The sequence below is a fragment of the Petromyzon marinus genome, chromosome 8 (assembly GCF_048934315.1).
Source record: "Petromyzon marinus isolate PM22_M1 ecotype Great Lakes invasive population chromosome 8, UKy_Petmar_22M1.pri1.0, whole genome shotgun sequence".
Taxonomy (NCBI): domain Eukaryota; kingdom Metazoa; phylum Chordata; class Hyperoartia; order Petromyzontiformes; family Petromyzontidae; genus Petromyzon; species Petromyzon marinus.
The window spans coordinates 16353270-16367608 of record NC_133674.1 but is presented as its reverse complement, the minus strand read 5'-3'; the positions used below and the strand labels follow the sequence as shown (position 1 = coordinate 16367608).

The 14339-nt window shown below is 45.0% G+C and overlaps 1 protein-coding gene across 6 annotated transcripts in view; it reads right to left on the bottom strand.

The window, feature by feature from the left end:
• The window catches only part of GBF1 (golgi brefeldin A resistant guanine nucleotide exchange factor 1), a 172576-nt gene that overhangs the window by 105898 nt on the left and 52339 nt on the right, over nucleotides 1–14339 (bottom strand). For all 6 annotated transcript variants that reach the window (XM_032949917.2, XM_032949921.2, XM_032949922.2 and 3 more), the window contains exon 4: nucleotides 615–746. In XM_032949917.2, the coding sequence (XP_032805808.2) occupies nucleotides 615–746 (132 nt within the window). The remainder of the gene's footprint in view (nucleotides 1–614; nucleotides 747–14339) is intronic.

Below are 14339 nucleotides of genomic sequence, written 5' to 3'. Positions count from 1 at the left end.
ATTGTTACCAAAGCCACCCCCCCCCCGAGGATTTAGCTGCGACGCTACTGCCTGCCATTGACCATTTTTTATGACGCGTCGGCAATTTCTCCTGTTATCCTGTAAGGGGAGCTTTTAGGCTTCGTTTTTATCAATACTTCATTTCGCGGAGAAATAAAAATATATCTCTTTAAAAATCGCACACCCATTTCGCACACATTTGGCCAATTCCAGGAGAGCCCCGGGGATAAGGCGGCTGATTGAAGGCAATTGCTAAGACGCTCGTGATGCGATGATCAGAACAATGTAGACGGCGGGAGTCCAGACGTTGAAAGAGATGGCAGCGATGGGGGGAACAAAAAAATTATGCATCTGCAAATATCAACTTTTACTCCTTACCTCTTTCGCAAATTTGGAAAATGAAAAAAAACAACCAGAGCAGTGTCGATTTAAAGCTTTCGTGACTGCAAGGATTCATCTTCTTCTTTCGGTAAAGTCACGTAGAATGAGAATAAAATAATAAAATAAGACAATAAAATTCTCACTGAGAATTTTATTCTCATTCTACGTGACTTTACCGAAAGAACCAAAGAAGGCAGAGCAGTGTCCTCTCAGTTTGTGCGGGAGTCGCGTACCTATGAGTCCATACGACAGAAACTTGTTGACGGAGGAGAGGGAAAGGCCGGTGATGGGGCCCGTTGTATCCTCTGAGCGAATCACCTCCAGAAACGGTCCCAGGAATACATTGGCTTCAACCTCCGAGAGCTCTGCGGCAAAAATGACAACAACAAAAATCACTTGTGGTGAGAATAGGTTTTTTTTTTCTATTACAGACGAAGTTAATTTCATAACAAAATACACACATGGCAACACAACGCAACTGTATCTACATAATAGAAAAAAACATCGCATTAGTCATTAATATGTGGCCAGATAGGAGCTCATGAATATTCTTTAATACATGTTACAATGCATTGTTTCACGAATACATATTCTTATGAGCACAGTATATGCATGATTCATGCATTTAAGAAACATTTAGTTTAAAGTCATGTGTTGTGTATATAATTGGGTCACATGACCCCTGCAGACACGACAAACACCATTCACTCATTATGAGTCATGGTCAATCAACTGCTGGATGAAGGCCTCCCCAAGCCACCACCATCTCTTACAATCCTAAATAGTCACTACGATAAAAAAAAATTGTCTAGAGTCGAATCATGACCACAGAGTGTGGTGATTAATAAAATCAATAAGTCGGGGGTGATCGGTGCGGATGGGCAGCGAATGGCCACATGCCGACAGGTAAGTGTTTGTGTTTGTCGAGTTAGCCACAGATATAATATTTGCACGCAGCACAGGAGATGCCAGTGGCCCCCAGCTACATCCTCTGTGAAATGATGGCAGAAGTTGCTATATAACGCAGACTACTTTGTTACCCCACACCAAATCCATAAGAGGTTTTTAGGGTTAGATCACGTAAATATAAATGTGTCATTAAGCCCGCCACCACCCGATACAGCCAATTGATAAGGTTTGTCACATAAAACAGAACGTGCAAATTCGTTACTCGTCCAGCACACCGGTGTGTTGGAGAATAAACCCACAACATTGACAATTCGAGTTCGACGTTTCGCCAGTAATTACAAGCAGCCTCATCAGGCCGGTTCTAACAAACACCTAATACAAGCACGGTGAACTTAATATCCAAGTTCCGAGTGCCCCTTGGTTACGTGGACCCAGCAGAGGGGAAACTGTCGCAGTAGAGAGGATGGCCTCCTTAAAAGTCATCTGTAACATAGCCTCACTTGAAGAATCCCAAATAAATTATCAGGAAATATCATGAAGAGAATTTTTTTTTCAATTACTGAAACATTTCGGAGCCTGATGGATGCAAATAATATGCGAATAAAAGTGTGTTGACAAAGAGCTGCCAAAACAGATGCTTGAGGGTCTCTGAAAAGCCATACAGGCAATAGGTGGCTTAAATTAAATCGCCCGCCTCTATCTGCAAGCACATTACTTAATTGTCCTCCCAACGACAATGACACGCCACGTGTCGCTAAGGCCTCCTACAGATCCGCGTTTATTTAGTTAAGGTATTTATTTAACGCAGAGGCAACAATAAATTCGCATCTCCGAACGTATCAACGCGGAGTAAAAAAAGCGCCTATCGCTTTTGTCCACATCCATAATGAGACGTCTGCACAAATAATTGAACAATCTTTAAAACTGATTAGGACAGGTCCCGCCGGGCTCGCCAAATGTTCATCACTTAACCCCCGGGCCACCGTTTGGACACCTCCGGGCGGCCAAGGGACAGGCATCTGCTGTCGCAGCGCAAAGCCATTACAGCGACTGGCCCACAGGAGCCATCCGTATTGCCACTAACCGGTTGCCCTGACAGCTCCTGATGGGGCTCGCGAGGGATGCCCACGTGCCGCCTTTAAGCAGGTCAACCTAATTACCGGCAATGTGCTATCCCGGCCACATTAGGACACGTGTAAGTGCTGATACCGAACTTAATTGGTGGTAGCCTTATTTATTTGTTTGTTTTCACCTACATCAACATCCAGTGTCGTATTTCTACAGTCAACGCTCTGATGTTTAACGTTGACGAGCCGGGTGACTAACGAACGTGACGAACGCCAGAAAAAGACCTGGCTTCAAGAGCACAGTCGTCATTGCACCACAAATAACACGCGGCTTTGACATAAAGAGAAATAGAAAGATACATTTCCTTTATAGCCAGGTGAAAACCCAATGGGGAAGTCCATGCTGATTTAGTGGTAAGCAGTGAGCTGTGAACCGGAAAACCTGAGTTTGATTCCAAGCCATGTCTAACATCATGGAGGTAGGGTAGCATGAAGGAAATACTTGTGCTTCAAAGCAAGAAGGGCCTGGGTTTAATTTCTGACTCAAGCACTCTTTTGCTTGGAGTTTGCATGTCCTCCCATTGATCTGCATGGGTTTCCTCCAGGTACTACAAATTTCTCACATGGCTAAAAACATGCAACTGGTATCGGTCAAACATCTCAATGCTTAAAACTACCTGCAAATTACACAATTGGAATTATTTAACGTAACCTCGGCCCTCCTACTGTGAAAATTTTGCAGGACCATCCGGGAAAAAAACAACTCGAGACTGGGTGAAGTTCTCCTGGGTAAACAAGCAAAATAAATAACATCAGTGGTGAGCAGACATCCAAACCCGGTGCTGCTGGGCCTCATCCTCACCAACCCACACCAACAAACGTTGTGACGTATGGTCTGACCGTCGCCATGACCCACGTTAGATGGAGAGAGGCCTTCATCCCACGGAGGACTGACAAACAGCTGAAAATTATTTATTATTAAGAAGCAAATGAGTATAAGAGGTATCTATTACAAAGGAGAACATCTACTTCCCATTTAAGCAATGCTGTGGTTTTGCCGAGCAAACACCTCTTGGTAAACGACAAGAGTGACCAGTCTTCGTTTCTGCTTATATCTATACTACTACTATACTATTTGTATTTTCCGAGTTAAGACCAGCTGAGCTATTTTGCTCGAAGTCAGAAGCGACCTGGCCACAGATGATAGCTCAATCAAGTGGCTTATCACGTGGACATTTATAGCAGCCAAATACTCCAAACGCACGTTTTTAAATGTGGAGGGAAAAACTGGAGGACACGAAGAAAAATCCACAAGACCACGGGGAGAACATGCAAACTCCAAATATATAGGCGTCAGGGTCAGGATCGAACCCACGACCTCCTCCATACCAGGGTGAGGTAGTTAACATGTCGCCACCGTGGTGTTATGTGGGAAGCACGGCGGTCAGCGAGGTGACATTGCACCACTGACCACGCTGCAGATATTGATGCACTATAAAACACGAATCTCTGCCACTGTCCTAGTATTTAAGAGTGAAAAGCTTTGAATTCTTAGAAAAATAAATCAAGCCACTAAATTTTTCTGCTTTTGATTTAACAAAAAACCCCAAAGTTTCAGTACATTTTTCTGGTGTCAAATTAAATGCACTATGAAAGGGTGAATTTTGTTGATTTGAAAGGTGTTGTTGGCGACTCTTTACAAACCGAGTTTCAAAATCCCATCACAAAAAGCATCACAACCCTGACGCCGCTGTGCACAGAGAAGCAACAACAATGTTACGATGCAATACTGAAAAGCGGTTACGGGATTAAAAAAAAGATGAAATAAAAAAAATATTCTGCAGTGATTACAGCTGACCCAAAAGAGAAAAATATTTTTAAAATAATTTATTTTATAAGAGAGGCAGTCAAGCACCGCGGCGGTTATGGGTTCGAGCTCGCATTGTGCCACCTGAACCTAAAGAGATATTGATCAGATCAGGTCTCAGTTCAGTTCACACGCAATACAGGAGCAGGGGCAGTGGGATGATCATTTCAAAGTAATAAAGAGGGTTCTGAGAGGTCTTCATTCCGGGACCCGGGCCAGGTCCCAGAGGTGGCCCCGAGCTTGGCCTCTCTCACCGGCTAAAGCGCTATATCAACAACCCTTCAATCCGATTTTTACCCCCAAAAACTCCACAACTCGTGCTTCTGAATGGTTATTGCTTTGGGTGTTTAATAAATTGGAGGCAAAAAAAAAGGCAGCTTGCAAAAGTGGGAAAAAAAACATCCACCGGTGGATGTTACTTTTGGTCGTGAAGCTATAATAGCGAAAGAGAGAGCGAGTGTTAAGATCCACCAGGTTTATTTGACGAAACAGTGAGCGGAGGGAGGACATTGCAGAGAATCACTTTGCTTTGTGAACTTTTGACTGCAAAAAAAGTTCCTTGACCGAATGCAAATAGGGTAAATATGCCGAAGGTGCGTGAAAATTGTGAGCAACTCGGTCAGTAAAAACCGAGCGAAAGGCTCAAGACGGACACAGCAGCGGTGGGCATCCCCTGTGTCACGTTCCGACAATAACGACGCGGGGGAAGAACAGCGGAGCGCACTGCTTAAACCGCCATGCGAGCGCATTACACCAAACTCAACAGAAAGCAGGAATAAATCTCTTTATAGCCAATACAAACCACCACGGCTCGAAAACTTTGTCTGTAGGGATAAAGTATGCTTTACTTAAGTTATGTTTCTGCAACATTAATCAACAGGGATAGGCATTCGAGATTTGCATGGATCAAACGCCACTGCAAAAATCCCCGGCGGTAATCACCGGGGCATTACAGGCTTTGCTTCTCTAGAATTATTGGGTTGTTAGGTATTCCACAGAACTTGCAATGATTATGACCATTCACCTACCCATGAGCTGTATTAGTCCAGGTTAATCTTGCCTGGCAGTCTTCCAAATATAGAGGGTTAAAAAAAATACTTTAATAGTACGGTGACTAACATTTGCTCGGACAACATCTTGAGAGCTTACCATATGTATGAAAAAAATACAAAAGTTATTTATCCATGGTGATCCATGTCCCAAAGAAATTTAACAAAACAATATATACGTTAAAAAAATATGCGAATTTTTTTTTATCATATGACTGCGTTTTGCAATAAATATTTTAGCAATTTTTTCTTCTTCCCAGAATATTATCTGTTCTAGGTAATTCTTATTATATTGTAAAACTTGGAAAAATGCTATCTAAATTGTATACACTATCATTCTTCTGCAGCACACACACGAATGTCTCGCAAGAATAAAACAATTAAATATGAAATACAGAAAAAATCTGAGATTCTCATGATGCTGCTGCTTACACTGGCATTTTTCAGATATTAAACAAGGCAAGCGGTGTATATCGTTGTCGTGTGCTTCGCTAATATGTTGCAATGCAAGGAAAAATCAGCATTTTATTCCTTCAAGAGAACCTCCATGGAATGTCAATTACAACAGCAAAGAAACGAAAAAGAGGCATAGGCCCTGCAAAGGAAAATCCAAAATACACCAAACAGGCAGATTTGCTGCCCATCACGTACATCGATTAACGATAGACGGAGATTTGCTGATGGCAAGGCTGCTAACCCTCAAATGTACACACGACTAAAGACTCACGTGTGCAAATGGCATAAACGGTGGTGGGGAAGATATGCTTTGCTTCATTTCTGAGATTCAATATAACAAAAAAAATGGATGCATGCCATGCATGTGATATGTTACTGGTCAATGTTGTAGGCAGTGCAATGCCAATACAGAAATTGGTTTTGAAGCACATGAGAGAATAATTGGCACTCTGGATTTTCGCTCTACCAGACGCACTGTTATTACTCGACAAAGGAGACATTGCATTTGAAATTAGCTGCGCTCGTGAAATTTGATTTTGTTTCGTGAACTCTAAAAACCGCGCAGCCAGTGGCTTAACCAAATCCAGTTCTGGGCCCACAGTCACTTTGCATTTCCACTCGTGAGATTGAAAATGTACAGTTACATAGAAAGCATCAAAAGGGTGCAAAATATTAAAAACTACTACTCCAAAAATTCTCACTCTTGCTACACAACCTGTGCCTCAAAGAAATATCCCGTGATTGCAAATTGATAACGGAACATCATCCGCAGTGGTGGGGGGGGGGGGGGTCCCAAATCAGTTCAAAATGCGGTGTCGATTGATTGTCTCGCAAAATCAACATTAAACTTTCATTATTGGGGCCCAACCCCCGGCTTCGTGGCTCCTGGAAATTCTGGGGGATTACAGGGCTCTAAGCCGGCAGATAATGGCCCTGAGTATCGCGGCCTGTGAGAGCAAACAGCCAGGGCCGTGCTGGCGAGTAGCTCAGGGACAATCGGGCCCGTCCCTTGGCCAGCCCACTAATTCCACTATAGTAGCATTAATGCCTTAATGGCTTTAGCTGTCGTGTGCAAACCCAGAGGAATGTCAATAACTCCCAACTCTATCGCATACCAACAACAACACAAAAAAATTGTGCATTGTGGATAGGAATGGTATGCTTTCTGCACGAAAGATCTAAACTTGGCCTGATTACAAATCCCCACGATGACAGTCATATGTAAGCAGAACACAGAATATGCGTTTGTGCGTTTGCGTGGCTGCAAGGGTACGTGTGTTTAAATATGGCGTTTGTACGTAACACATCATTTCTAAAGGTTCGCGAACGAACGGTGCCACAAAACGTTCTGGTTTTAATGCTCTTAGTGAATTAAAGTGTCGTCCCGACATATCGCACGTGGCAATACACACGCAAGAGGTTTATGTACTTGTAGTGAATGCACACACGCATGGAGTACTCTGCACACAGGGAGGGTTTGTAAAAGTAAATGTTGCACGACATCAGTGTCACACAAAGCCATTCAACCCACTCCCAAACTTTACAGCTGCTGGCACGCGCGTGTCACAGCTTGACGGAAGTAAGCCCGTGGACTCTGGTGCCACACACATGGGCTCGGGTGCCCCCTGTAGCCTCCCCGGGACATTTGTTTCCACTGGGACAGTGTCAGGGCTAGGCTGACGGCTTCGCTGCTAACTCCTCACGCTTGCAGGCAGCGTGCTGGAGACCCTCCCAACGCATGCGCCAAGTTGGCAGTGCGGGACATGTAGAGTTGTGTTACTCCATAATTAAAGAGCGGCTTTAACAATAAAACGATCCTTGCCGATTGGCGATGATGACGATGATATATATATTCAATCACTACAGGCAGAGGCACTGCCCCTTTCAAAGCACTTTCAGCTAAATCTTCCGTGTCACTTAAACGGCTACCGACATTTAACCCAACCACCATCAATTACAGCAGCGTGCCTAGTATAGGACGAGGTGTACACGGTACAATGGTGTGCGATGAAGCCTTCTAAAATATTGCAAGCTAAACCGTCACATAAATGTAAAGTGATGTTCTCCGTGAGGCAAATCACACGGGAACACATGCATTCTTGTATATGCAAGTAACGAGTTTAAAAAAACTTTGATGCGCTCTGTAAGGCACTTTGCGTCACTTGAGACGCTCAATGCATTGGACGCCATCCCTCGTGCACCCTCGGCGCTGATGCTCTCCTACGGCGGTTGTCACTCCGCCGGAGGCAAGGGAGCGACGGAGCTCGAGGGCGTCCAACCGCATGGCCGCGGAGTGCACTGCGCACGGTTAAAGCCGTGTTGACGACGTCCTGAGATTCGGCCGCAGACGCTACGCAATACAATGAGGTGCGATGTGAACGAGGGGGCTCCTCGGCCTGTCGGAGGGCACTTGGGCAGATCTGTCGGGTGAATAGGCGCGGTGGGCGGGTGGGGGGCGAGCAGGCGGGGGGGGGGGGGGCGGCCGCTCAACGGATCAACGCGCGACGGCGATTCCCCTGCCGTCGCGGGCGCTGCAAAGTGGCCTCCGGTGACGCTGCGGTGCGACAAAGACGCCGAGGGAGAGAGAGGTTTAACTGCGGCGATTTTCAAAAGGCAGAGATTTCCTTTGTGTCGCGCGTCGTCTCAAAGACAGGCCCCATCGCAAGCGTCCACCGCGCAGTCTCGCACTGAGAATTTTCTTTTTTTTTTACGTCTCGACAGAATCGTTATTGTGATCAGATGCAATTACAAGATATCCATTCTTTCATTCACTCATCTTCAATGTACAAAAACATGTTTTAAAAATAGGTGGGCCTTGGCCACCAGACATCATAATCCCTATCTACCAATGACCTGCCCCTGAACACTTACTTCTCTTCATAGTAAATGTCTTTAACTTTAATTTGTTCTCTAAACCACGTGTTGCGTATTCAACAATGGAGTAATGAAATGTAATCACGAATAATCATTTTTATTCTTTTGTTTGGGGAGTGCTATATATGTGGCAAAGGCAGTGCTATGTATGCGTGCATTAGATACGACCACTGTTAGTTACATAACAAGGTTAAATATGAAGGGGTCTCGTCTCAACCAAAAGTCAATGCAGCAAACGGGGCTTGCATTCAAGTCACTGTCTACGAGATCATGAAGCTCCCATCGCAAAGTTGCTTATTGATACCGTCAGAGAGAGACAGGGGAGAAAACAAAGCAACTAAAATATAGTAGTATCCATCTCCAAGGCGGGCCCTTTGCTCTTGTAGTTGTCTGTGCATTCAATCCCAGCATTCACACTTGGTCGATTTTCACCCCAGCCTCCACACCAACTGTAATGTGCTCAACGCGTTTAATACCTTCGCTTAAGCCGTCGGGGCTTTCTAGCTTTAAGCAGACAATTTACTGTCTGGCGACAGATTGGACTGTGACGAGAGACAGTGCCTTGCTCGGCAAGGCAACATCGCACGTCACAATCGGTTCGGGCGAGAACCAGCCACCCTGCACACTGGCTCGCAAGAGAAGCACTTGGGGAAAACATTGAGAATTACCACTGACAAAAGTTACCCAAGTTACTTGTGTGTACGTGTGTTTGTGTGTACACATGTAGTGTGGCGGTTAGCTCATTGCGCTACGAACCCGACAACCTGAGTTCGATTCCTGCTCACGGCCACCAACACCAGTGACGATAATCTTAAACGGTCCTGGGCCTCCCTAGATCAGACAGCCTCAAATAAGTACCTGGTGCAGTGTGTAAGCATCGCCACGAGGAAGAGATAGGTGGCCGGGCGTGGTGCTGGCCACCCACCTCCCTTGTGCGCCTTGTCAGCCTTCATAGGTGCTCACTATCAGGACTTGCCAAACAAAAGTCTGCGTGGGCTAAAAAGGGGAATTTTTGTCCGCGGTGGAGGACCAGCGTGGCAGTGCGGTGCGTGTGGTGTGAAAGCAGCGAGAGGCTTTTGACCGCGCAGACTTTAAGGCAAGTACTCGGCTCGCATGCATTTTGCTGTGGCTTAGAAATTCAACTCAAAACGTATTTTAAAGACTGTGCATTATGGACAACAGGATTCATGAAACGTAAAAATAAGACTTTTTACATCGTTGTCGCAGAAAACCATAATGCACTAGAGCATTAAACCTGGCATATGCATGCCACTGCAAGACTGTGTATAATAAACGATCTACAAAGACAGAGATTGCTTGAAAAGCCTTAACATACTTTTGGGGCAAGTGCTGTCAGTGAGCACCTATGAAGGCCGGTGGGACACCACACAAAGAAGTGGGTGGCCAGCACCACACCCGGCCGCCTCGTCTCCCGAGTGGCGATGTTTACACGCTGCACCCAGGTACTCATTTGAGGCTGAGTCGACCTAGAGGAGGCCCAGAACCGGTTTGGATAATCATCACTGGTGTTGGCCGAAATCAGGAATCGAACCCGGGTTGCCAAGTTTGAAGCACAGCGTGCTAACCGCTACACTTCCTTCCGCTCCACACACACACACCATTGTATATCGAAAACAATCGACACGAAACACACACTTTTTATTTTAATACGAACAATAAGTTAGTGCCTTATTTTGAAAAATGCAATAAGGCCATTAAGCCTGTAGCCACAAAAGATAAATAAAAGAGGCCATCAAGTAAACACTAAAGAAAGTGAGTCACAATCTCGTGAGAAAGATGACAAACAGGCTTTTCAGACCGGCCCCTCATTCATTTCTCCCAATCGCTCAGCCACTGAGCACAGTCGGCGTTAGTGTGGGAGTGTGCACACATTACGACAGAGCCCAGGGGAGCTAACCCCATCCTGCCCAGCGGCCCAGATCGATAGCCATCACTCCTACTCTCCTCGCAGACCAAACCTGGCAAACTATATCTGATATATATCATTTAATTTCAATTTACCTCCGCGTGCTTCTTTAAATGAGGGGAGAAGCTGGCCCGGCCTGCCGCCACATAAAAATAAGGCCGGCTCTAACTCGCCCCCCGCTCCAGACGGGGGCCTACAGTCAGATCAAAACAGACCGTTTATTACTGCAGACGAAGACCCGAGTCGCATCAAAAGCAGGCCATTCATTACTCGCCAACGGGACAACGGCACAAAGAAAAAAACGAGCTTGACAAAGACAAAGGGAACACTTTTGATCTGATAGAATGAAGTGTGCAGGCCTCAACGCAAAGCAGCAACATTTTTTTCGCGTTAAATGTTTACACGATTGTAACTCTCTTTGTGGCGCTTCACGCAGTGCAAGGCTAAACTCCGGTCTCAATGGCAAGCCAGGATTATTAAAATGTGCACACCACTTCAGGTGTAGCCGGTAAACATATTTGCAGATTCTGAGCAAAAATATCGCACGCTGGATGTATTCACGGCGAACACAAAGTAAAAAAAATCCAAGCTGTCATTGGTCATTGGACAGCCACTCCTGTACAACGGCATTAACAGGGTGAAAAATGCGAAGTGTCTCCATTCAGAAGCACGAGAAACTGTTCAAATTATGAGAATTAAAACTGTCGTTTCTAGTCAAACTTTTGTAACCTACCAAATTGTAAAACGGAATTGTCCCACTCCTGGCTTGGTGTGCTGAAATTTGTGTTTTGTAGAGTAAATTTCCGATTATAAGTGTAATAAAATGGAATCTGTCATGGGTAGATAATTTAAACGTAAAATCTATTCCATGCATCCTACATGCATCCACTCAATAAAAATGGACATTTAATCTTTTCTAGGGTTAGGATACATTTTTTGAAGGTCATAATTTTTGTTTATCACCCATCATGAATTTATAAATGTTTTTGCTAATTATGAAATCGAGCTTACCCAATAATAGTCTCTACGCAAGACGCTGGAAATCGAAGACAACGGCGGTGAAACCTAAATAAGACCACAGGGCGTGTTTTTGTCACCTCCATGTTGCCTTCCATCAATTTGTTCCAAATGAGTAATTTCAGGTAACACAAAAGGAATACATGGTATGTGTGTAGATAACAGAATTTAACGTAAACATTTCGTGAAAACACTAAGCCTTGCATTAATAATTTTCTGCTGAAATTCTTGAGAGAGAAAAACTCGTATTCTTAACAGCGATGTTGCAATTCTCCAAATTATAAGACGCACTTTTTTTCTATTGTATATTGAAAGGAACATTTGGAAGTGCATCTTATAATCCGCTAGGCAAGTGTTTACGTGCCCGGATTTGTATGACTTGATCGACACCGCGCACGCAATTTTTAGGGGGTGCGTCTTACTTTCCGGAGAGCCTCATAATCCGGGAGAACACGGCGCCATTCATCGCGTGAATCTGCGGCGTGGCGTTCGGCCAACGGATCGAACACGTGCGTGGCACGCCGCCGGACATGACGGGCAGTCAATCAGCCGTCAAAAAGCTAATCCCCAGTCCGGCGGGGGCCATGGAAAGCATAATGAACGCCACTGGTCGCAAGCGCAAGCGGCTGTCCCTTCGAGGCAGAACGCAGACGAGCGGCAGAGATAACAAACGGGGGCACATAACCGCGGACAATTTTAATCTCGCGTGCAAGCGCAACAGGTGATACAGGCAAGCAAAGGGAGAAACGTTAACGAAGCATTAAGAAAATAATCTCATAGCCCTTAACCGTAAATCGTCTACTGGATGCAATTTAGCATGCTAGAATGCTGCCGTACGAAAGATAAAAGGGAACTGAAGATTGAGTGGGTTTTTTTCTTTCACGTAGACGACAGGTGTTTTAAGATAAATATTGATGTATTGCGTGTCCGTTGCGTGCTACGGCTAAAAAGTTTGGCGCACGGTGAAAGGACTGGTCGCTCTTGAAATCACCTTGACGGGTATCTGTGACATTTGAGACAGCAGAGCAAATTTTAAAGAAACACACACCCTATCTTACCTTTACGGGAGGAAAATATTCATTGAAAGCACTTCCGCAAATAGCGAATCCAGTTCAAAACTTACAAAGGTAATAACGCAGTGGCTTACATATGCAGGTGTCAGTATTGGGGTACCAAAACACTTTCTCCCCTTGATCAGGTTCAGATAATGATGGGAGGCCGAAGGCGGCTAATGGTAGTCAAAACGCCAACGGGATTACGTGAGCTATTCCAGTCCCCTTATTGCCTCCAGCAAACAGACGAAATTGTGACTAATCTCAGGTCCCATACGTTAATCTTCTTAAGTTATTCCAAAAACACGCACGCTTCAGCACCTGCATTCTGTGGAAGCCTCAACAACTGCCCATTATTAATCTAAAGACACGCGCGGGAAAACATGTCCAAGTTTTTATTGCATATTACTCCTCTCAAATCGAAGCACATTATTTACGCACCGATTACAGTTACAAATAGTCGCGTGCGTGCGAATTTTTGAGCAATGAGACATTTTTCACACCGCAGGGCATCACCCACACGGTGTTCCTGCGGTTATTTCTCACGTAAGCATCTTCATATTTTAAGAGGGTGCACAAATGCCTGCAGTGTAAATTGTTTATACTACAAAATAAATATGATTCCCCCCCCCCCCTTGAGGCAACCGCGCGCGCTGTAGTTGGCTCGCACGAGTCTGCCCATCGTCGCGAACGCACACAGGCCCCTGTTTGCCGTCGTGGCTGGCAAATGCAGGCAGCGCCACCACGCAGCCAATAAACACACCTGCGGCGCAGCAAACACTTTTTTTTTGTTGCGGCACATGCGGATGTGGGTGAAAAGTTCACAGAGTCAGACCCCAGACGGGGGCGAAGATTTACCAAAGCCACACACACAAGGTGTCACGGCTCTCCTCTCAGTTCGCAACACAATAGGGTGAGACGTCTTTAATAAAGGTCCGCGTTGATTTTTGCGACGGTCGAACCCTCATTCCTGTTTTTTTTTTGTCGGCTATGCCGTTGTTGATCAGTCAATGTGCCGAGTTAATGTGAAAAGAAAACGTCTCTCAAAATGTAAGCAATCACGGGGTTGTATTCTCACAAAAACCAGAGCGTTCTATACGATTCCCCGAAAAGGTGAAGCTTCGTAATAATAATAAGAATAAGTATTCATTGCCCTTTGTCAATCCACTGTTTGATGAAGGCCTCCTAAAATGGTGGTCATGTGTGGTGTTTGACCATACTTCACCACGCTGGTAAAGGGGATGAATACAGAACTAGTATCAGTTCAGATATCACTCAACCACTTATGTTAGCTCCACCCTGCAGTGGATTTTAACACGTGCAGTTAGTGTTAAGCTGACGCTTCAACGCATACAATATTACATTTAATACAATGGACATGACAACATCTGAAAAAACTATGTTACAAACCCGATTGCTCTTTCCCATCCATGTAGGAATGCAGGCTGTGCACAAAGAAGCAAGCAACAGGTAGGTTTGATAGCAAAAATGTGCAGCTTTGAGAAATAGTATCATTAGCGCCGGTGCCGTTCATGTTCAAAGCGATGCTACAACTTAACAGACAAGCACACTACTCTGGCTTCGCTAAAACCAGCTCAGTGTCAGCACGACGGAAAGCAAAACACATAGGCAGTTGTGACAAGACTAATGTCTCAGGACCACAGGTCCAATCAACATAAAACACCCACGCAGCTTTATCCTGAATTCAAAAAGGTTTAGAAATCGTCTTGCAGAAATTAC